The sequence below is a fragment of the Mustela putorius genome, unplaced genomic scaffold (assembly GCF_011764305.1).
Source record: "Mustela putorius furo isolate JIRA1106 unplaced genomic scaffold, ASM1176430v1.1 tig00000228_pilon_pilon_pilon, whole genome shotgun sequence".
Classification (NCBI taxonomy): domain Eukaryota; kingdom Metazoa; phylum Chordata; class Mammalia; order Carnivora; family Mustelidae; genus Mustela; species Mustela putorius.
This window is the reverse complement of record NW_025421322.1, coordinates 32,033,635-32,056,487: the sequence shown is the minus strand read 5'-3', so window position 1 is coordinate 32,056,487 and position 22,853 is coordinate 32,033,635. Positions and strand designations below refer to the sequence as shown.

Genomic DNA, 22,853 nt, shown 5'->3' with positions numbered 1-22,853 from the left:
TATTCAAACCCCTTTCAGAGAGAAAGTTCACAAAGATTTGATAGCCTGGAATGTGAAATTCTCCCAATCTCCTCCCATCAGCCTTCTTAACAAGGGGGGCAAGGACAGGGGTTTCTGGTTCTGTTTTGCGTAGGGTTATAGTCTCTTGACAACCCACCACTAAAATTGACATTCCATTTTGAAAATCCAAAACTATGTAAATTCATGCTGCATAACTGTTAGGTGGCTTCCTGTCGGGTGGACTTGGTATTCTAAAGCAATTAGAGGAGATAACAGGGGACAACACATGAGAAAAACCATTATTCAGTAATATGGCTTTTCACAGCCATTTGGTGTTGGCACAGAGTGATTTGGAGGGAGAGGGAAATGGGAGGAAGGGGATTATGACTGTGGATCCAGAAGTTTTCTCCCTGCCTGGAAATAAGACATCTTTATAATTAGTAATATTTCTCTATATGATTGCTAACATTCCTCAATACACTGAACAAAATCAAACTTGTAAAATCTACTCTGAAAAGTCCAAATACACTATGCTTTTCCCCTCAAGTCTCTGGATCAGAAATTTAAATCTCCTCAATCCTTCTTGCAGATTTCACGGCCCTACTGGTGGATGTCATTGGAAATTCTACCAGCTACCTCACAGAGATTTTTAAGTCAACTTCCATCCTCTCCGGTGTGTTCATCTTGAAAATGTGTGGGATATTGGAGATTTGGCAGATTTGCAGAATTTAATCAAAATCAAAATATTTTGAAAATGTAATAAAAATATAATCAAAGCTAGTGGACCACCTACCCCAAGCCCTGCCACAAAGTAGGCTACCAAGAACCTCTGTGTAAGTTTTATTTAGACAACCAGTGTGGTCCAGTTTCAACCACTAGTATTTGAAGGCTCCGTCTTTCAATCAGAGGTATTACTAAAGGTATCTAAAAAGTTAGAGGAAGAATTTAAGGCTCAGAGTTAGGGTAATCTAGACAGACTCAAGAAAACAGCTTCTACTAGATAGCTATACTCACATTTTAAAAGATGAGAAACTGAGATTTGAAGAGGTTGCCTATTTTGCTCAAGGCCAGATCAGAATTTAGCATTAGATCTATATGCAGCCCAAGCCCATGTCCTATGTGCAGTTGGGAAAGATCTGCCTCATTCAAAAGGAGCCTTCATATAACTCCCAAGCCAGTCACCTTCCCCAAGACACCCACTTTGCAAAGCACAGATCTAGTCAATTGCCCACACATGGCCTCGTCAGAAAGCTGGAGGGCTGTACAATGGAGCAACTACTGTGTTAGAAATAGGGAAAGGAGAGAGGAGAGTAGTAGATCTCATCAGCTGCAAGGACTCTTCCAGAGGCTGTCCGTGTACTCCCTCCCTGGACCCTCACTACAACCTTGTGGAGTGATTACATATTTATCCTGATGTTACAGGTGGGGAAACCATGGCACAGAGAGGTCAAGTAACTTGCCTAAGCTTATCCTGAAGAAATGCAATTTGAACCCAGGTGATCTGGCTCTAAAGTCCATGCTCTTGCTCACTATGCTAATATATATAATAACAGGCCCACATTCACAGTGATAGTTATTATTATTATGACCATTTACTGAGCTCTTCTATTTGCCAGGCACCATACACATTATCTCACCAGGTCATCATAGCTGTCCTTTGAAGGACGTGCAAGTAAATGTCCACATTACTTTGGGAAGCATCTTTTTAAGAATTTTATTTGAGAGAGAGAGAGAGTGGTACAAGCAGAGGGGGAGGAACAGAGGGAGAGGGAGAGAAAGAATCTCAAGTAGGCTCCATGTTCAGTATAGAGCCAGATGCGGAGCTCGATCTCATGACCCCGAGATCGTGATCTGAGCCAAAACCAAGAGTTGGATGCTTAACAAACTGAGCCATCCAGGTGGCCCCGCTTTGGGCAGCATCTTAAGGGACAAGTACATTTAGTAATTCATTCACTTGCAGACTTTGGCAGGTCTAACAGGGCATCTATACCACAGACGCTGGAACATCGCCATCAATTGCAGCATGCCGTAATCATACACACTCATTCATTTAGCAACATGGTCCTTTACACTAAACAGGTCTGATAAAGACTGTGAATAGCCTCACATCTGTCAAGTCAGGTTTCCCACCAAATAAGTTTTGGTACCAAACTCACACAAAACCTTCGATCTTCCATTTCAGAATTTGGAAATCTTAAATGAGGGACTGTGGAATTTGAATGGTCACAATTTTATAGATGGGTAAACTGATTCCAGAGACATCAAGCAGTTCGCTCATGGCCACATAGCTAGTAAAAGGCAGAGTTGATGTTGTAACACTAGAAGCTGACCCCATAGGCTGTGCCCTTTGCCATTACATTATACTGTATCCCCCCCCAAAAAAAACCCCAGAAAATCGGGGCTCTCTTAAAAGTAAGGAGTTAGCCTTAAATTTACCATAGCTAGTAAAAGGCAGAGTTGATGTTGTAACACTAGAAGCTGACCCCATAGGCTGTGCCCTTTGCCATTACATTATACTGTATCCCCCCCCAAAAAAAAAACCAGAAAATCAGGGCTCTCTTAAAAGTAAGGAGTTAGCCTTAAATTTCTCTATAACATCCTGAGCTAAGGATTTTTAGCTGAATTTTCATTTCAGCCAAAGACCTATAGCTTCAGACCCATTGCTAAGTCTTGTGTACTGGTTTGTCTTATAGTGAGTCAAACAAACGAATCGGACTGCATCTTCATCTGTGTGATGACAGGAAAGTCAGGTGAACCATCAGACAAGCTCTCGGAGCTGAGAATTAAACAGAACCCTCTAGCAGGTGAACCCAAGATTCGATCCTGTTGGTGTGGTTTTTGTAGGAAGAGATCTTTCTGACTTCTGGGAGATGGCGGAGAAATCTCCTGTTATCAACTACACATTCACCAGCAGCATGTCTGGTGTTCTAGGTGAGTGGAAACCCCCACACTCCTACTATAGTCTCCAAACCAGGGTCCCAGCTAGCAAACTGAAGACCGAATGCTGCCCTCAGGTATTTTATTTAGCTACACTGTGCTAAAACCAAAAGATTTAACCATTAAAATTAATCTCTGGATTCTCTTCCAAGAGAAGATATGGTGACTCCACGGGAGCTGAGCAGGCACTGCTGCCATCCTACCCATTAGGAGAGACACCTTCCTCTTTTCCATAGCCCTCTCTGCTCCTTATAGCCTGACACTTGTTTCTCATATTAACTACCTGGCTTTTGTAGGTAATTGAATTAGTGACCCTGTTTTAGACATTGCCACTCTACAATACCCAGCCCCTACCCAAGCATCCTCTCCCTCTCTGTACACACTCCCACCGATCTGCTTGCCTTTTCCCTGGCACAAGTGGTATTTTTGGAACCACCTTTGAGCTCGCTTTTGCCCCCTACACTTAGCTGTCACTTTAAGCTGAATAAAGTTTCTGGAATCTGGCTGGTCCTCCAAGATTATTTGCTGCTGCTGTGATTACCTTAGTAATCTACCAGTCCTTGTCATCTACTTGGACCTGAGGTAGCCTCTGAACTAGTCTTCCTTGACACATTTCATATTTCTTTAAAATGTCCAATGTTTAAAATGTTTAAAATACAATTGGGTTTGTCTTCTTACTACTCAGAGCTAAGTCAGGAACAGAGGGTCCAAAGACCTTAGCCTGGAGTATACACTGCTCTGTCAACATGCCTAGCCTCATCTGCTCTCTTTTTCCTTGAATCTTCTGCTAAAATGACATTGAAGCTCCTGTCTCTTCTCGCAGATGGCATCTCTCTGCATGCCTGTGCCACTTCACTCGGCCTGGAACTCCTTCCCTATTTTTCCATATTTCAGAGTCCCAGTTTGTCTGTCAATCACCAGCTCAGCGGCTGCCTCCTCTTTCCTCAAAATCTCCCAGTCAAAATTTGTCTTTTGTCGTCTACAACTCTATAACACGACACTAGTCCATCATTCGGACTTGGTGTTACTCCAGGTTGGAACACAGGTGACATTCCATGTATGTCTCCTCACTGAATGGCCCTTGAAGGCAGACATCCAAACTCCTTCAGCCCCCCAGTCGGCTCCCCCCAGGTGTCTGCATGACACTCTGTGCATAGTAGGTTCTTAATTAGCGTTTCTTGGAGTAAAGTGAAATTTACAATAAATCTCCAGTTCCACTTCAGTGGGCTGCCTTGATTTGAGTTTATTGGAATTACGTTTATTTATCTTAGTTTACCTGAGGAAGGATCCTCAACTTGTGTGGCATGAGGCTTCTTGTTGTGGAAATGAAATGGGCATTTGGTGGGTTCCCTTTACCCACTCGATTCTGAGGACAGAGCCGAGGATTGAGTCAATGTCATTTCTTTAGTCTTCCTGTGACCTTCCCAGGCCAGTCCCAATTGTACCTGCCCTTGGTGCTCCCTTATGAAGGACAGATGCCTGGGAAGAGAGAACACTTGACAAATGGACACGTATTTGTGGAGTACGTATGCTCGGTAGCCAGTCACTTGGGTGAGTGATGGTTTGATCAAGCATAGGTCAGGCACTTAGCCCTATGTCCAGTTGATTTGGAAACAACTACCAGACCTCTCAGGCGTGTGGGGACTACTGACCCCGTAAGTGAAGCAGGAGAGAGAGATGAAGCAACAGGACACGACTTGTACAGGATGTGCCCTGCACAGTGATCCGCCAAAGAGGTAAGTAGGGCCTGGAATCCACTGGTCTACAGGCAGCCCTGGTCAACCCAGAAGAAGGGACCCATGGGCTCATAGGAGCCTATCATCCTACATGCATCCGTCACCAGCAAAGGCTGCCCAAAGGGAGCTAGAAGCTCAAATGAACACTTGAGCCTCTTCCTCCCTGTCTTCATGGAACGTCCAAGGGCACCGGCTGGATCTCCCTCCAAATTGAGCCTTCCTGTTATCTTAGCTGTGGCCTACCTGTCTTTCAGACAGCTTCTGCCCAGCAGCTTCTGATGTCCCTAAATTCCGCTTCTGGTCTCTAGTCACATGCACAGGGCACATGAAGCCACCCTGTCCCTCTTCTAGGAAAAAGTGCCATCAAGGGGCTGAGGGCTGTGAGCTGTGCAAAGGGCCTGGATGAATTCGGGTTCTGTCAGGAAACATGTCGAATGCATGGTACTTCGCAGTCTGACAGCTTTGCATTCTGTTCACAGAGCTTCCCCGCATAGTGTTTTTGGAAATTGGTATTTTAGCTTCCTTTGCTGTTCCAAAAGAAACACTCCTCTTTGGTGACATATGGTATTGTTCCAAGTAAGGTTTAAATTTCTGCGTTCAGTACGTTTGCTGTCCAACAATCTTTCAGTGGCTTGACGAGTCTGTACTCCAAGTGTCAAGAATATAAAACCTGCCTTTGACCATCTCCCTGAACGTACAGCTCCCAGGGGCACAGCTGTGACTTCAAAACTCACACCCACGAGCCAGCAGACACTACCAAGGACAAGCCCCCTGCACAGAGCCCAGAGCAGCAGGGCACCTGCTCCAGGGACCTCTCCCTGGACAGAGACAACTCCTCCTGCAGAGGGAGAGCCGGCCATGAGCACGAACAGGCTTTCCAAGCTCCACGCCAGGGCCACAGCCATGGCCACGCAGGGTGGTCCCTCTCCCACCCTCCCAGCCTTGGGTAAGAAGATTACTCGCCCTTTCCCTTCCTGTCCTGCGTCTCCCTCACATAAATAAGTGAAGCCCTTCCTTTATCCTTTTTCCATCGACCCTTTCTTCTTCAGCATCCCTGAAATTAGAGATCGACATGAGCCAGTGTGAGTTTGATACAGACGAGCAAAGGCAGTGAGCATCTTTGGCATAAGATCCTGCCAACATTTATTTGTATGATTTTTCTTATTTTGAAATAGTTTAAGACTCACAAGACATGATAAAAATAGTGCAGAGAGCTCCCTGATCCCTTTCACCCAGCATCCCCCGATAAGAATGTCTTACATAAGTGAAGTGTATTGTACCATGATGTATTTTTGTTTCAGCAAAGCATTTAGCAATGACTCTCCTGAAATGAACCCTGTGTGGTGGAATGGTGGCGGGTATTAGGGAGGGCACATATTGCACGGAGCACTGGGTGTGGTGCATGAACAAGGAATCTTGGAACACTGCAAATATAAAATTAAATTAAAAAAACATTTTATGATAGAGTGAGGTGAATTTGTAGCTGGCTAGATAATGATGCCAAGAGTATGTTAATGACTTGAAGCTAGCACGGAGAGCCGCCACACGTGGCAGGCCAGCCAGCGAGTTCCTCCTTCCCCACTATCTTTGTGGGCGCCATCAGTAGTGTTGTCACAGAAGACGAAAAGACATGCTCATGCTATTTGGAAATAAGATACAACAGAGATAACGCTTTCATTAAAAGCCAATACTGTCTCAATGAGTTCCGACAAGGGACCAGAGTCATAGAATTCATTCATTCAATCATTTACTCATTGAGACATGAATTTAATACCAGACTCCAGGCTAGCTGCTAAAAGCACAGCTCTATCAACGTTCCCTTTCATTCCTGAGTGCACAAACAGGGGAGGGAGACACGAGCAAGTAAATTGATAGTTATAGTCTACCCTACAAAGAGCTGTTGTCCTGGTGAGCCCAGCAGGGGGCTTCCTGGAGGAGGTGAGAACTCATAGGAGTCCAGCAGGCTGGAAAACAAGAATGTGGAAAAGCAATCAATGTCACTAACCAGAAACCCCTCAGTACACTCCAGTATCGTGGCTGTTCTGCATAATTAGAAAGTTTCCCAGAATAATATGAAAAAAAAAAAAACCCAAAAGATATGATTGCTAGTGGCAAGAAAAATCATAGAATACTTAGCTATATACCTAGCAGGAAAATTGTTGGGTTTTATATATGAAAAACTATAAAACTTTAGGGAGAGTAATAAGGCATATTTAAATAAATAAAGCAATATAACACATTCTGGATGAGAAACTTGATTTTTTTAAAGATTTTATTTATTTATTTGACACAGAGAGAGAACACAAGTAAGCAGAGAGACAGGCAGAGAGAGAGGGGGAAGCAGGCTCCCTGCTGAGCAGAGACCCTGATGCGGGATTCTATCCCAGGACCCTGAGATCATGACCTGAGCTGAAGGCAGAGTCTTAACTCAGTGAACCACCCAGGCTTCCCAAGAAACTTGAATATTTTAAAGATGGCAATCATTCCTAACTTAACATACAAATTTAAAATTTTCCAAGAGGGTTAGTTTTAAAAAACTGAAAAAAAAAAAACTTATTTTCATACCTACTATGGAAATGAATGAGAGAACCTATAGAATTGTTTGAAAGAACAGCCAGGGAAGATTGGCCTCCGTCCCAATCCTGTGATACTGCATTATTGTTGTTAGCAGTATGATCATCCCCATTTTAAGGGGAAAGCTAAAAAAAAAAGTGAAGCCACTTGCCCCTAAAGTCACAACATGGGAGAGGCAGGAACAGTTTCCTCTCTGGTCTCTTCACCTCAAACCCCATAACAATTTTACTGGGTCATTTGATGAGAAACGTGCTCTGAACTTTTTTAAAATAAGTAGTTAGGAAAATAAAGTTTACTTTGGTCCATTTATTCTAGCTCAAGGTAGAGCTTAGGTCCCTGAATTACCTGTTTTATGCATGCACAAAGCATTTTCCCTTTGATAACATTTCATTGTTTTGGTAATTTTATACCTGAATCAAAAGGGTCAAGAATGTAAGTGGCCTGTTACTGTCCCATGTGCAGCTACCAGGAGGGTGGCCAGGACCCCATGGGTGACAACCAGCAGTCAGGCGTGGACTCCCACACTACCCATGCCCTGGGCACCTGCAGGGCCTCCCTGGGAAACACTGTCCTCCACACCGTCATCTCCTGCAGGGTCCACGGCCACAAGGAGCTTGCCCAGGCCTCCAGCTAGGACAGCGACCCCCCACGGCAGCCCCTCCCAGGCCCACTCAACCTCAGGTAAGAGAGGATGCTCACTCCCACCTCCCCCATTTCTAAATTAAATTTAGCGCTCTGTCTTTAAAATGTTTTCTGAATTTTTGAAATACAACGCACAGAAAAGTTGTAAAACCCAAGTTAGCTTCACAATTAATAATCATAAAGTGAACTCACGCTTCCTTTTCTTTATTCCAACCCTGTTCTTTCTACCTTGAATGAATGAAGGAAGGAAAACCCCCTCTTTGCGGGAATCTTCCACACCCTTTCTCTGCTAGGTGCCCTCCTTTATGCGCCCATTTAGAAATTTCTGATTTCTTTTTAAAATATATTTTAAAAGCTGTTACTTACTTATTAGAGAGAGACAGAGAGAGCACAGGCAAGTGGAGGGGAGAGGGGGAAACAGACTCCCCACTGAGTAGGCAGCCTGATGAGGGACTCGATCCCAGGACTCTGGGATCAGGACCTAAGCTGAAGGCAGATGCTTAACTGACTGAGCCACCTTGGCACTTTAGAAATTTCCAATTTCTTCGGGGCACCTGGGTGGCTCAGGGGGTTAAGCCTCTGCCTTCGGCTCAGGTCATAATCTCAGGGCCCTGGGATCGAGCCCTGCATCAGGCTCTCTGCTCAGCAGGAAGCCTGCTTCCCCCTCTCTCTCTGCCTGCCTCTCTGTCTACTTGTGATCTCTCTCTCTCTCTCTGTCAAATAAATAAATAAATATATTTTTTAAAAATTTCTAATTTCTTCTTTTCCCTTTTTCACTGTCCATCAAACAAATGACCACTAGGAGCCAATACTGTTCTCTCCAGACTGCCTTTTTGGCATGGTATTAGTATGTATTAATATTATTACATTAATTGCATATATGGTGTATATGTAATGTAATGTAGCATACCTGTTAATTACACACACATATATAATGATATGTACATTAACACGTAATCATGTACTATAAGGAAAGCCTGAGTTATAAAAAGCAAGAAAAAAGTTGTCAAATGTGATCCCAAGTCTATGTATCTATGTGTATTTACTTGTGTGTAATAAATATACACAGAAAATAGAAAGTAAAACAAAATGAGATTAAAAAGAATTTCACAACATATTAACCTTGACTATATCTGGGAAGTAGATAAGATTTTTACTTTCCTTCACTCCGTATTTTCTATTCGTGTAATCAAACAAAAAAGCTTTATTGCATTTCTTTCTTTCTTTCTTTCTTTCTTTCTTTCTTTCTTTTTTTTTTTTACTAGCCTTCAGGGAGATTCAAATTAAAACCACATTGAGATATCACCTTACACCAGTTAGAATGGCCAAAATTAGCAAGACAGGAAACAACATGTGTTGGAGAGGATGTGGAGAAAGGGGAACCCTCTTACACTGTTGGTGGGAATGCAAGTTGGTGCAGCCTCTTTGGAGAACAGTGTGGAGATTGCTCAAGAAATTAAAAATAGAGCTTCCCTGGACCTGCCATTACACTACTGGGTATTTACCCCAAAGATACAGATGGAGTGAAAAGAAGGGCCATCTGTACCCCAATGTTTATAGCAGCAATGGCCACGGTCGCCAAACTGTGGAAAGAACCACGATGCCCTTCAATGGACGAATGGATAAGGAAGATGTGGCCCATATACACTATGGAGTATGATGCCTCCATCAGAAAGGATGAATACCCAACTTCTGTAGCAACATAGACGGGACTGGAAGAGATTATGTTGAGTGAAATAAGTCAAGCAGAGAGAGTCAATTATCATATGGTTTCACTGATTTGTGGTACATTTCTTTTTAAAATCAATTTCTCTGGCACCTGCAGCTAGAGGCCCTTCTTTCAAGCTCACCACAGTCAGTAGATCGTAAGACTCCTTATTACTGTGCTTAGTGTCCATTCCCTGACCATTCTCCCTCTCCTTAAGAGTCTGAGTCTTTAATCTCCTGTTCCATGAAATATAGCAGGCATTCCGGAAACATTTGCTGAACCACCTAAATTTCTTAAGAAATAGAGGGTATAAAGGCAAAGTCTTGACTCTAGGCTCAAAATCAATTGCACCAACAGATCTGGGAATGCAATTTTGACAGCTGTCATCAAGGAAATGCCTCGCATTGTTACACAGGAAAAGTAAAAGCTACCACATTGGGGTTTGACTGGTAGGATATCAGCGGCCAGCACAGCCCTGAGGCTATGCACTCTGGTCTTTACTCCAGACACAGCAAGGTTGAAATCCTGACTCACCTATGCTGTCTGTCCTTGGGCATTCTCTTGATCTCTCTCAGTCCTGGCTTCTTCACCTTCAGAAATAGGGGAGGTGATACCTACCTTCAGAGTGGCTGTGAGGATTGAATCAGGAGGCTTCAATAAGGCGTTCAGCTCAGCACGTAGCACCCAGGACACCCTCAGCCCGTGGCAAACACCTACCGCTCACGTGTCTGGGGCTTTGCTTATGCTCTTTGCTCTGCTCTTATGCTCTTTGCTCACCTTGGTAACCGCTTTTTCTTGTGTCTCAGAGACGTCACCTGCCCCCAGCCTCCACCTTCTCCCTCCCATGCAGGTCGGCCTCACCCCTCTTCTCCTCTCCCACCTCATCCCACGAGTGAAATGACCTGTCCCATCTCCCTCTCCCTCACCCCTACAAGGGGGCTGCTTTGCTGGTTTTGCCAGGGACCAGGATCCTGACAGCAAAGATCACATCCTGAAGTGGTCCTTAAACCAGGACTTTACGAATGATCAGAAGAATTGCTGAGATGAGCCCATGCTCTATCAGGAAGATGACAGTGTATCAGGGTGGAGATGGAGTGAGTGTGCGCAGACTCAGATGAGTGAAAAGCCTCATTTTCCTCACCGAGCAGCAGCCGTGTTTGCTCCTTGCTTGGGCCACGCCGCATCTCCCATGCATTTCATCACTTCTTACAAGGATTAGCTGATTTCCAGTGGCATCCGACACAATGTATCACAGCTACCCCTGGGACTTGCCGGTTTCCTCCTCTACTTGATGGGCCTCCACCGCGGGTTTGATCTCTTAACTCAGTTCTGTATCCTCACCTCCCTGCTGGGTACCTGACTTAATAACCACCACTGGTTAACTAGGGCAGGACTAGTGGCATGGGGCTTCCTCTCCCCATAAGGCACCCCAAGAAAAAATCCCAGGCTTACCTCTCCCTCACTTCTTCCCAGGAACCTCCACCCGTGGCACACGAACCCCAAGCCCAACCAAGGCACCTGCCCCGAAATATCCACAGACAGGTAAGAAGGTTTAGCTGGAAAGAGAAACCCAATACCTCATGGCTTTGGTGTGGGGGCTCAGGATAGAGGAACAAGGGTGCCAGGAGGCTGACTAAGCTGGGCGTTGGACTTCATTGGTTCTAGCAGGGAAAGAGGCAGGCGAAGTAGTTTAAAAACCTTGTTATGTTGTTAAATTACCCCATGATTTGCATAAAACTCTTCCTTTTCTTGGCTACAATTCCCTATAGACTTTGAAAATGCGTTATCCTTAAACTGCTCTTACTCCTTCGTCCTGTGTCATCACCCTAGGCCCGTTCACGCCGACTTTTGCATGGCCATTCATGCCCCTTGCAGGTGACCTCCCTAGAGCATGGCCACTTACCCCTAAAGAAGAGCCAGCCTCGGTCCTGGGACTCCACCAAGTCTCAAGTACGTACCGGCAGCCTGCTGCTCTGTTGCTCTTGTTTGTTTGGAACAAGGTTGTATCGTGAAATAAAAAGAGGTTTGTTTGATTAAATTTGGATTCAGACTGCTGGGATTAAATTCTAGCTCTACCATTTACTGGGGAGGGGGTCTCCAGCACTCGGCTTCGGGAATTCAGCTTCCTCAACTGGGAAGCAAGAATAATAACAATTATTGTGGGCACTAAAACTGTCTTTATTCCCCCACGGCTTTGTATTGAGTAAGATAATGTGTGTGGAAGTGATTTGGAACTACAGAGCTCCACATAACTTAATCCAATCAGCGTTTATCCAGTGAATACCTATTGAGCAAGGCACTGTGTGCTTTGCAAACAGAGGCTGTTCTTTTCATGAGCCTGATGTCAGCCAAGGCAGCAGGAGGAGGAACGGATGACTCCAAAATTCAATCCCCATTTGCTGGGTGCAGTTTTACTTTTGTTGCATTTTATTTATTTATTTTTTAAAGATGGTATTTATTTATTGGAGCGAGAAAGAGGGCATGCACGTGTGGGAGTGGGGGAAGGGGCAGAGGGAGAGGAAGAAGCAGGCTCCCCGCTGAGCAGGTAGCCCAACGCAGGGCTCCATCCCAGGACACTTAGATCATGACCTGAGCCGAAGGCAGACACTTCACCCAGTGAGCCACCGAGGCGCTGCTACTTTTGTTGCATTTTAAAGGACTTGTTGCCTTCTCCGTCCCTGACACTTAATTTCAATGGAATTCTAGAGGAAACCATGTCCTGGGTTTATGGCTGTTTTTTTTTTTTAAATTTTTTATTTCTTTTCAGTGTAACAGTATTCATTGTTTTTGTTTTTGCACCGCACCCAGTGCTCCATGCAATCCGTGCCCTCTCTAGTACCCACCACCTGGTTCCCCAACCTCCCACCCACCCCCTTCAAAACCCTCAGATGGTCTCGTCACAGAGGTTGAAAAAAAAAATGCCGCTTTTTTTTTTTTTGCCCCCCATTTTTGGATGCTTCCCTCTTTTGCTTTCTGTCCCAGAAGACCGAAATTGATACAGAATGAGTTCTCCAAAGCTGGTTGAATCTTCAGGGCCCTCCCACTCCTGGATGCCTTTCTATCCCGTTTCCTGAATGTTCCTGCACCATCCAGGAGTATGTCAGCAGGGATTATTAAATTCCTGGAGACGACACAGTCTCTTTTTTCATACACTGAAGATTTGCCTTAGCCCTACTCCCAACCTGCAGTGAATGGACCTTTCAGACACAAAGCCTTGATTATACTGCCAAAAGATATTATAGCCATGTTTCCCCCAGAGGTTGGTGGTGCAGAGGGGGGCCGTTTTCAGACCAAGTTTTAGAAAACAAGCTGGGTATATAACTATCTGTATGTATGTCTACTTACACGGCTCTATCTATTGTCTCTCTCTCTTTCTGTCCATCCATTGTCTACCCATCCATCCATCCAATAAGAAATCTAAGTCTAAAATAAAGGGTTTTGACAACTTCCAACAAATGATTCTTCCCATTCACAAAGAAACCATACCCACAAATCCTTTGAGACTGACTCATTCATCCATTCCGTGAATATGTATTGAGGTCCTACTGTTTCCCAGGCCCTGTGCTAAGCCTATTTTTACTCCATAATAATTCCGCAAGGTAGGTAATGTTATCTTCATTAAGCCATTTCAATGAGCACTACAGTTAAAAAGTAACTAAATTTTGAGCCTTCGTTTGTCTAACTTCAAAGCCCGTGCTCCCTCCACTCTGGTATGCTATCTATCCCAAGATTCTTCATTTGTACAAAATAATTGCAATTTGAGGAAGAAACGGGTAATGTTCCTAAGAGAAAAGGCGGTCAATGCTCTGTGCAGCCAGAGGGGAGGAGATTAGCTCCATCTGGAGGGACTGTTCTAGAGGTTTTCCTTGACAAAGAGAGAGGCATCTGAGCAGGGTTGCCTCTAAATATACATTTCAAGCAGGGCCACAGTTTATGCAAAGGCACAGAGGCAGGAAAGGACTGAAGATTCCCAGGAGCTGAGAAATCCCTTGTGCCTGGAATTCTGGTGCTACAAGAAGGAGTGATGAGGAGCGAGGGAACAGCAGCTGGTGGGGGGTGGGGGCGCACGTGGATCCCCAGGGCCATGGAAGAAGTGTGGACCTCTTCTGAGACAACTGACATGGGCAGATTTGTGGTGCAGAAAACTTTCTCTGGCTGCAGAGTGGAGACCAAAGAGGGGAGGAAAGGAACAGGGACACCGGCAAGGAGACTGCTGTATGCCAGAGATGAAGGGAGCTGGAACTAGGAGTTAGTTGTTTGAGACTTGACTCATCAGGGAGACTTGGATGGTGTTCAGCAATCAAGAAATGTGATGGTGGAATGTTCAGCAGGAGGTAACCAAGCATCATGGCCAAGTTTGAATAATTGAGAGGGTAAGTGCCCTTTCCTGAGTTAGAGAAGCATGGGAGAGGTTGGGAAGGGGAGAGGGGCATGGAAATCAAGCATCAGGAATGTTAAGGATGTTCAAGGAGTAAAGCATGCTAGCATGAGCTCCAGACCCAGATCTTGCCAGAGTCACTACCTGATCAAACCACAGAGTCACTCAGACCCTCAGTGTCCTTTTGTATAAAATAGATACCTACATTACGTGATTTTATGAGAATTAAATGAGATCATGTTTGTAAAGAACTTAGAAAAGCACCCAAGTCCAGGTGTGTAATAAATGTTAAAGTAAAAAGTCATAGCATATTTACAAAAATTGATAAATATTCTGGAGGGTTTACTATTCTAACTGGCTCAGGATAGAATTCAAAATACATTTCTGTCCTACCCTTTTTAACGAATCCTATCCCTAACATATGAGCCCTCTCTCCACTTTAATAAATTTATAACCGATAGATGAATGGATAAAGAAGATGTAGTATATTTACACAATGAAATATCAGTCACTGAAAAGAATGAAATCTTGCCATTTGCAACAACATGGACAGAGCTCGAGAGTTTAATGCTGAGCAAAATAAGTCAGTCCGAAAAAGACAAATACCATCTGATTTCATGCCTATGTGGAATTTAAGAAACAAAACAAATAAACAAAAGGGGGGAAAAAGGAGACAAACTAAAAAGTCTACTCCTGGCTATAGAGAATAAGCTGCTGGTTGCCAGAGGGAAGGTGGGGGAGGGGGAGCACAGATGCAACAGGAGATCTAATGAAGAATGTACTTGTGTTGGTGAGCCCTGGATGATGTATGGAAGTGGCAAATCACTACATCGTACACCTGAAACTAATATCACGCTGTAGGTCGACTATACTGGAATTAAACATTTGAAAAATAATAATGATAAATATAAAAATAAGTAAATAAATCTTAAACTGGTCAATTATAATTTTCAAAAAGGTAAGAAAATGATTCATAAAAATATGAAATTAGCACATGTCAGAGATATTATTCAGTCATTAATGAATGAATGAATGAAGACTGGCTCCGTGGAGAGTTTGGGGAACAGGGATTTTTATAGTTAGTCCTAGGAATTTGGATGTGAATTTACTAACTGATATCCCACAGCAAAGAATTCTTTTTCTTTTCACTAGACCAAAAACCAATTGCATCTTTACCGGACGAAATTCATTCACATTGCTCACCGGCAGGAGTTATTTGTGTTGCTCTCAGATAAGAGTCATTGAACCTCTTCAGAGTTGCAAAACCACCAACTCAATCAGTCAATCAAAGATACACACTCTTATGGAACCAGAAAATCCCCACAGTATCTGCTAGATAGTACCCAGAACTTATTTCCAGGTTTTAGATAATTTTTCTTGATAGTAACTAGTAATGCTTTGTTGGAAGATCATTATCAACATCCTAATATAACCTTCAAATCACTAGAAGTTGCACCCTGTAAGAGGAAGCCTCTTTTCCTTTTTTTTAAGATTGATTTATTTATTTGAGGGAGAGAAAGAGAGCAGGGGGAGAGGGTGAGGGAGAAGCCCTAAGCAGACTCCCCACCTGACAGGGCGGGGGTGGGCTTAATTTGAGGACACCAAGATCATTACCTAAGCTGAAACCAAGAGTCCGCCACTTAACTGACTGAGACACCCAGGCACTCTGTCTCTTTTCCTTGTGTTTATGAGTTGTTGTATCCTTTGGTCTGTGAGCGCCCAGTATGTAGTGAATGCTGAATACATTTTGTTGAGGTGGGGCAGAGTGGGGCAGAGGGAGAAGAAGAGAGAGAGAATCCCAAGCAGGCTCCACACTGAGAGGGGAGTCCACCATGGGGCTTGAACCAGAACCCTGAGATCACGACCTGAGTGGAAATCAAGAGTCAGACATTCAACCGATGGAGCCATCCAGATATCCTGTTCAATACATTTTTAATAAATCAGTAATAATAACTATTATTTGTCATTTATTCCATAGCAGGAAGTTTGCAGTATGCTTTGTGTACATTGTCTCCTTAAGTCCTCCCAGTGATCTTCAGGCAACTCACATCCATCTACTTGCACAGCTTATACATATGCCTGCCCACGCATGCAAAATGCATATATCCATGTGTGCACAGACTTACACATATGCATGCACACATATGTCTACACACACACCCTCTGTATCATCTAATTATTCTCCATTTCCCTATCAGCAAACCGTCCCCTTGCTTGATGCTAGGTCCCCACATACCTTATCTTTTCCACTGGAAATACCTCCACCTGACCCACTTCTGTCTAATGTTTTAGATCCCTTTTTAGTATTTGCTATCAGTGAGACCACCTCTGATTTCCCCCCGGGAACTAGACCCCACCTTACTCCACCTGTCTCTCAGACTCTCCCAACAGCTTTCCCGGGCACTGAAGAAGCAACATTGTCTGTCTGTCTCAGAGCCACCTTGAGATCAGGGCCAGGACTCTATCCATCAAGCACGGTAACAAACAGAGGGAAAATGCTTGCTAAATCCTTGTTGATGTCAGTGGTCTGGGATTGCATCTTCCAGAGTGTCCTGAGCTGCTCCTTGAAGAGGGGGCCGTCACCGCCGCTTCCCTCACCTTGGCCATCCAGAAGTTCAACCCTTGCCTGATGGAGCTGTGTCGCTTTTTCCAGCAATGCCTCTGCATGAGCCAGAAGAGAGAGGCTAGAGCAGAGGCCATGAGGTAACCGGAACCAGGTGTCCCTTTCCACTGTCAGCATTTTGGGGCTGCCTATGCTGTGTGGCTGCTCTGCAGGCCACAGGTGGCCGGGAACAGGCAAATGATAGGGGTACGTCAAGAAATAGACTCTCTGGAGGGTCTTCTACTAGACCATCACCTCCTTGAGAGCCATGATGGAACCTCATTTATTTCTGGGTCCCCAGAACCCGTTTCAGGGCCAGACGCAGGAAGTGCAGCTGAGTTGAGTGGAGGTCTGCTAAGTTGATGTGAATTGAGCCCAGCTGAGTACTACCTGTCGGAGGGATCACACAGCACTTCCAGTGATCCTGGAGCCCTCTCAGCCTTAGCCTGGTGACATCTGCCAGAATTGGAGGACAATGTCCATCTATACCCCAGCTCTTTCTAAATCCCTAGAAGTCATTTGCTGGTCAAATGAGAAGATGATAAAACGAAATTTAGAAGGCAGACCCTGCTTCATATTAGAAGTTCTAGACATGGTAATAGTTTCTTGCCCTCTAGTGCAGACATTCTTTTCGTTCTTCTGCAGTTTGTCTTGGCTATAAACCCAGAACCAAACAAACATGGATGACCACTTCTGCTCCAGTGGTCTGGGGTCTGGGGCCAATCCCCCAGATCTTTAATATTCCTTTCCAAGTCCATTCACAACTCTTCAGCTTTTCAAACCTCCACCACCCTCTGGCTCTGAGCCTCAAGTCCAGGTTTAAAACCACTTTGCATTGCATCCTGGTCTTGGACCTCTCAATCAGTGTTTGAGGGAGTGTTTCCTCCTCCCAGAGAGGGAAATGAGAAAGGTCCATAGACCCAAGGTGTGAGCAAGTGATGTGGAAGCATGTCCCCACCACATAGGCTCATCCTAAAAAAGAGAAAATTCTTGCAACATGATGAGCCCACATTCAGACCCTCCACCAGTAACTTTTCAAATCAACAATGAGTTGAGTCTCTCCTGGTCACCTGTTATACACAGTGCTGAGCCATGGGAATTGAGAGTTGAATCAGACACAGGCCCAGAAATTGAGGATTTCATAGTTGGGAGGAAGAAATGGTCATAAACCCAAATTAAAATATGACATCGTAGGGGACAGAACCAAGTCATACCCAGAGGCAGTACCTATTCCTAGTATCCCCTTGGAGAAAAATCACATTTAAAAAATATATATTGCAAATGCCAGGGGGAAGGATAAAATGGGGAAAGCAGAAGTTTCCAGAGAGGAGTTTTAAGTTAAAATTTAGAGAAATGAAGCATGGAGGAACCTGAGCTTATCCCTTTTCTTCCCTGTATTTTACTTCATAGTGAACTGCTCTATAATCTCATACTAAACATGAGTACAGGCTCAGAATAACAGAGTGGGAGACTGGCTTTACTCCGTGTGTGTTGAACAGCACCGTCCCTGTGATCAAAAAATCATGCTTGAATGGGAAAGCTGGCCACACAGAGAAATTCCGAAACAGTAGGACAAGCACTGTAGCAGATCCCAGTATGCCCCATAGGACCCCAGGGAACTAACTAATAGGGCCTGATGGGGGAATAGAAGCTTCCCAGGCAGGAAATGGGAGAGGCCACTCCAGGCAAAAGGAACAGCAAGTTACAAAGATGAAAAGTGAGAGGCAGCCTGGAATGTCATAGGTCCACCGAGATACGCGCAATGTGGCTGCAGCGAAGGCCTAGGTCTGTTTTCAGGAAAGCCTTGCTCCTTCAAGCACCTGGCGAGCTCTTGCAAACAAGTTTGAACTTTCCCCCTAGAGCTCCAGCGGCTCTTCCCGCTGTGCATTTTCTCCTTCATTCAGAATAGGTGGAACCTATATTCCCCAGGGTCGTTTGATATCCTCTCTGTTCTGGAAGCTTTCTAAGCAATTGGTCTGTGGGTCTTAGAACATCTTGTCACACTTGCACACTTCAGGCTAGCTGAGGGGAGATTAAGGATTAGGTCACAGATCTGGGATTTTAAAGCTAGTGGGTAGCTTAGTATACTGTATGGGGCATAAGGTGAAACCAAGCCGACCTGCATTTAAATTTAGGCTCTGGACTTACAAGCTCTGTAGGCTAGTCTTGTAGTGTCTCTGAGCCTCAGTTTGTTATTCTGAAAAATGGGTATAATCTTACTAGAATGGCAATGCGTTCTGGCATGAAGTGGATTACCTGGGGGAAAATCCGCACTCTCTTGAGGGCAGTGAGTCCTCAGGCAAATCAATGCATCTCTGTGCTCTAGTTTCCTTAATTTAACGGTGTCCTGGAAATTGAGGGTGCTGGAGCCTGGGGAATCTTTACAGCTAGCTGTACTCAGGCAGTTTGTTGCTCCCCAGGGGATGCTAGAATCACAGAGTGGTAGGGATAGGAGGGAAATGGGAAAATGTTTAGCCCGACCTCCTCATACGTCTGGCACGGGATAGGCAGGGCGGTGAATTCCCGGAGTCCCACAGGGAGCCAGCGGCACAGCCTACCCAGAAAGCTCTTCTTCCTAATGATGTTCTTGGTGCCCTCCCACTGGAGCTCTTCAAAGCCATGCCTGCAGCCCCAGCCACGAGCAGGACATTATTTTGCATGTATTTGCTTCCTTGTTAACTGTAAGAGCCCTGTGTTCTCAGCCCATCTCACACACAAAAACAAATATATGAACATAGTCATTGCAGAGCACCTGCCATGACTCTCTGGGGAACTTGACATATGTTAGTTCACTTAAGCCTAGTGATAACCTGTGAGGGTAGGTACTAGGACTGCCTTTTGAGTGCATATGAAAAATCTAAGGCCCAGAGGAGGGAGTGCTCAGCCTGAAGTCACACATCCTGGTGAGGAATGAGGCCAGGACTAAAAATACACTTTTCTCACTCCAAAGTCTAAGCCTCTCCCCACTCAGCCTCATCCTCTGCCTCTTCTCTCACACCCAGTAAAGATGGGAAGGGGTCCTTGTAGTGAGTAGTTGGCCAGGATGACTTTCTAAATGATGGCTGTCTTCCATTCGCCACAAGGGGTGATAATCGCTTTCCACTCTCGTTGGAATCTTTAGGTACTGTCTTCAATACTATTCCTGGTTTCTGAAGAATGCAACATACATCTGTCAGAGGGTGAAAAGGGTGTCCCACTCCCACAGTGAGTACACACTTGACCGTGTTGTAGCTGGACAATAAATGCTTTGTATGAAAGGGCTCTAGAACTCACTGATTGTCCTGCCTTTGTGGGGGGACAGTCAGAGTGGGTGCAGATCATGTAGTCTCATTAATTTTAGACAAGAAAAGTGAAAGGTATTTCTGATTACTCTTCAACTAACAGTTCAGTGTTTGCAATTAGGTATAGAAAAAAAAGAGAGAGAGAGAGGAAAAAAAGCAGGAGTCAACCCGACCAAACAAAGAAAAACCAAACAAATAGAAACACTCAAACTCCTGACCAAAGCAAAATGAGTACAAATAATCCAAGAAAAAAGCTTATTTTTGTTCTTGTTTTTGTGTAAGATATTATTTTTCAGTAATCTCTATACCCAATGTGGGGCTCAAACTCGCAACCCGAGTCACGTGCTCTCTGACTGAGCCAGCCAGGCTTCTCCAAGTAATACAATAAAGAAAGCATCATGAGGTGCTAGGAGTAGGGTCTATGGTACCCTCTTCTAGACCTAATGGCATCAAAGCCCCTTTAACTCACAGAGGCCAGACATAAACTTTGTTTTTCTCCCACTCCCGCAGACTAAAATGGCTGATCGGTCCTGGCTGGTCTCCAAGCTAATGGTCTGACCATCTACCTGGACTATCCAGTCAAAGGACTCTGACCTTTTAAAAGTCATGGAGCTATATGGAACTTACATTACCTTCATTCTGCAGCACAAAGGCCAAGCATTTAGGGGTGGAGGCTTTGGGTGGGGGGTGGTTGCTCAGTTGTCAAAGACAGATATCCCTTTGCCTGGGATAAGCAGAGGGAGCAGGAAATTTTACAAGCTACTTACACTTAAATAGCTCTTCTTTTGTCCTTGGCGCCTTAAAAATCTCCATGCAAACAACATATTACATCTACCGAAAAACATATTAATGGGGTTAGATTAGCTTTCTGCAAACTGGAGAGATCAGGTAGATATCGGGATATTGGATATCGGGAAACCATCACTGGGCAGCGAATGCAGAGCTGAATGATGATCTCTCAATTTGGCTGCTAATGAGGGAAGGTCTTGCCCACACCCTTCCCCCTCTCGGACTCCTGAGTCCCTGCCCACCCCACTGCCCTGCCTGCCCCACCCTTGCCTTCCAGAGGAGCCTGGCCCATGGCTGATGTGACCTGACTTTAGGCCCCTATAGCATTTACTTCTTTCTCACTACCTTGAATTCCCTCTTCTTTTTTTTCCTTCCAGCGTTAAAACAAAAATGCCTCCAGAATATCTGTCAGTCAGTGTGAGACCTTGAGAAAGCGATGGGACCTGATGATACACTGGACGAGGGCTCTTCACCCTGGTCCCTGGCCCAAAATGACTGTTTTTGCAGAATTCACCAGACTCCAGCCAGATCATCAATCAACCCAAAGAGGTTCTTTGTGGAACTCTCATTTCTTTCTCTCCTGCGAATCCTGGGAAGGTGGAAGACCAAGTATCCGAGGCTGCACTGAGACCTAAATCCGTGTCTAGGGAACCCCCAGGACGCTTGCAGCCATCCTGAGACTGGAGAGATGGGGCGAGGGGTGTCGCACTAGCAGGAGCAAACTGGTCCAGGCTCCGGGACTCTGACTCAGTACCCAAAGTGACTTAAACTTGGGATTTTAGGAAGACAGCAAGATAAATAAGGAAAAGTGAACTCATACTATGGAGAGATTCAAATAGGATTTCTATATACCATTGACTCACACTTTTGTACAACTAATCAGACTTGCTGATTATAGGACCCAGATAATGTCCCAAGCCCTCTGAGTAGGAGGTGATGAGGTGATGAGAACCTTTCCTCATAAGAAGTGTAGAAAGTTGTGGGTTTTTTGTTGTTGATGTCTTGACTTGAATCCTTATCTGTGGATCCCACTGTATATGGGGGTCTCCGAGAGCATGCTCTAGCTCAGTGATTCTCTAATAGGACTTATGAACTCCAAATAGCTGTCACACTCACATTTACTGCTTATTACAGCAAAGGGACAGAGATTAAAGTTGGTAAAGGTAAAACAGGCAGAGGGCAGGGCCCAGGAGTACCTGGGCACCAGCTTCCAGCTGTCCTCTCTAGTGAGGCTACAGGGGCAGCACTGAGTTCTTCCAGCAATGACACATGACAATACATATGAAGTATTGTCAACCAGAAAGGTTCACCCAAGTCATGGAGTCCACAGTTTTAACTGGGGATTGGCCTGTAGGCATAAAGTGCCCACATAGCTGACTTCAGTTACTCAGTCTCCAGGCTCTTCAAAGGAGAGGTCTCCAGAGGACTCCAGAGGACTCCAGAGGACTCCAGAGGTGACAGTGACATGGCGTGACCCAAGCCCCCACTATAAATCACATTTTTAACTTAGAGTCTAAGTCTGGCATGGCCCAAAGCTCCAGCTGGACAGACACTCTTGCAGGGCAGGAGACTCCAAGAGTTCAGAGGTTAGCCCCCAGGAGCTGTTCAAGGACAAGACTATTCTTTGGCAGATGTAGGGCCCAAACACCCAAGTCCTGCTGAGTCAACACTTGCCTGCACATCCATAGGCGAAGGTGTCCCCTTTAGTCAATTCAGGTCCCTTCTAACCTCATCCAAGTCTCCAGCTGCTCCAACACCCCTGTGAATGCCAAGTCTTCCTGCAGAGCATTCCTAAGCAGGCTTGCTTTTTCCATGGCCGTCGGCAGACCCCCAGTTCCTCACGGCTGTGTCTGGAGGTCTGGCTCCACTTTCTCACATTAGTAGGCTCCCCGGCCATCAGTTTTCCACCTTTGTGATCTATGCCTGCCCCGGGAGAGAAAACTGACTTTCCGTTTACAGTCCAAGTTGAACCAATTTTCCCCCATTGGAAGACACTTGAGGGCCCTTGGTCTGACTCCCTGTGAACAACAAAACTCTTGGAAAGGTAGACCTTGAACTTTGGAGAGAGAAGCCACTAGACACTTCCCTCTCTGATCACACACAGATTTATTTTTAATCTCCAGAATACTCCAGAGACCCTCAAAGTCATGCAAATGTAAAGCTCAGGAATGCCTATTGTCATGATTCTTGGGGCCTGCAGAAGGCC

At 45.0% G+C, this 22,853-nt stretch overlaps 1 protein-coding gene across 1 annotated transcript in view; it reads left to right on the top strand.

Annotated features, from left to right (window-relative positions):
• HHLA1 (HERV-H LTR-associating 1) overlaps nucleotides 1-21,068 on the top strand; it is a 32,254-nt gene extending 11,186 nt beyond the window's left edge. Inside the window, exons 7-17 of the mRNA XM_004743661.3 lie at nucleotides 590-673; nucleotides 2,694-2,750; nucleotides 2,845-2,934; nucleotides 5,371-5,619; nucleotides 5,723-5,783; nucleotides 7,710-7,876; nucleotides 11,071-11,139; nucleotides 11,473-11,547; nucleotides 16,522-16,678; nucleotides 19,699-19,781; nucleotides 21,025-21,068. Coding sequence (XP_004743718.1) covers nucleotides 590-673; nucleotides 2,694-2,750; nucleotides 2,845-2,934; nucleotides 5,371-5,619; nucleotides 5,723-5,783; nucleotides 7,710-7,876; nucleotides 11,071-11,139; nucleotides 11,473-11,547; nucleotides 16,522-16,678; nucleotides 19,699-19,781; nucleotides 21,025-21,068 — 1,136 coding nt within the window. The remainder of the gene's footprint in view (nucleotides 1-589; nucleotides 674-2,693; nucleotides 2,751-2,844; nucleotides 2,935-5,370; nucleotides 5,620-5,722; nucleotides 5,784-7,709; nucleotides 7,877-11,070; nucleotides 11,140-11,472; nucleotides 11,548-16,521; nucleotides 16,679-19,698; nucleotides 19,782-21,024) is intronic.
• Nucleotides 21,069-22,853: the final 1,785 nt, after the last annotated feature.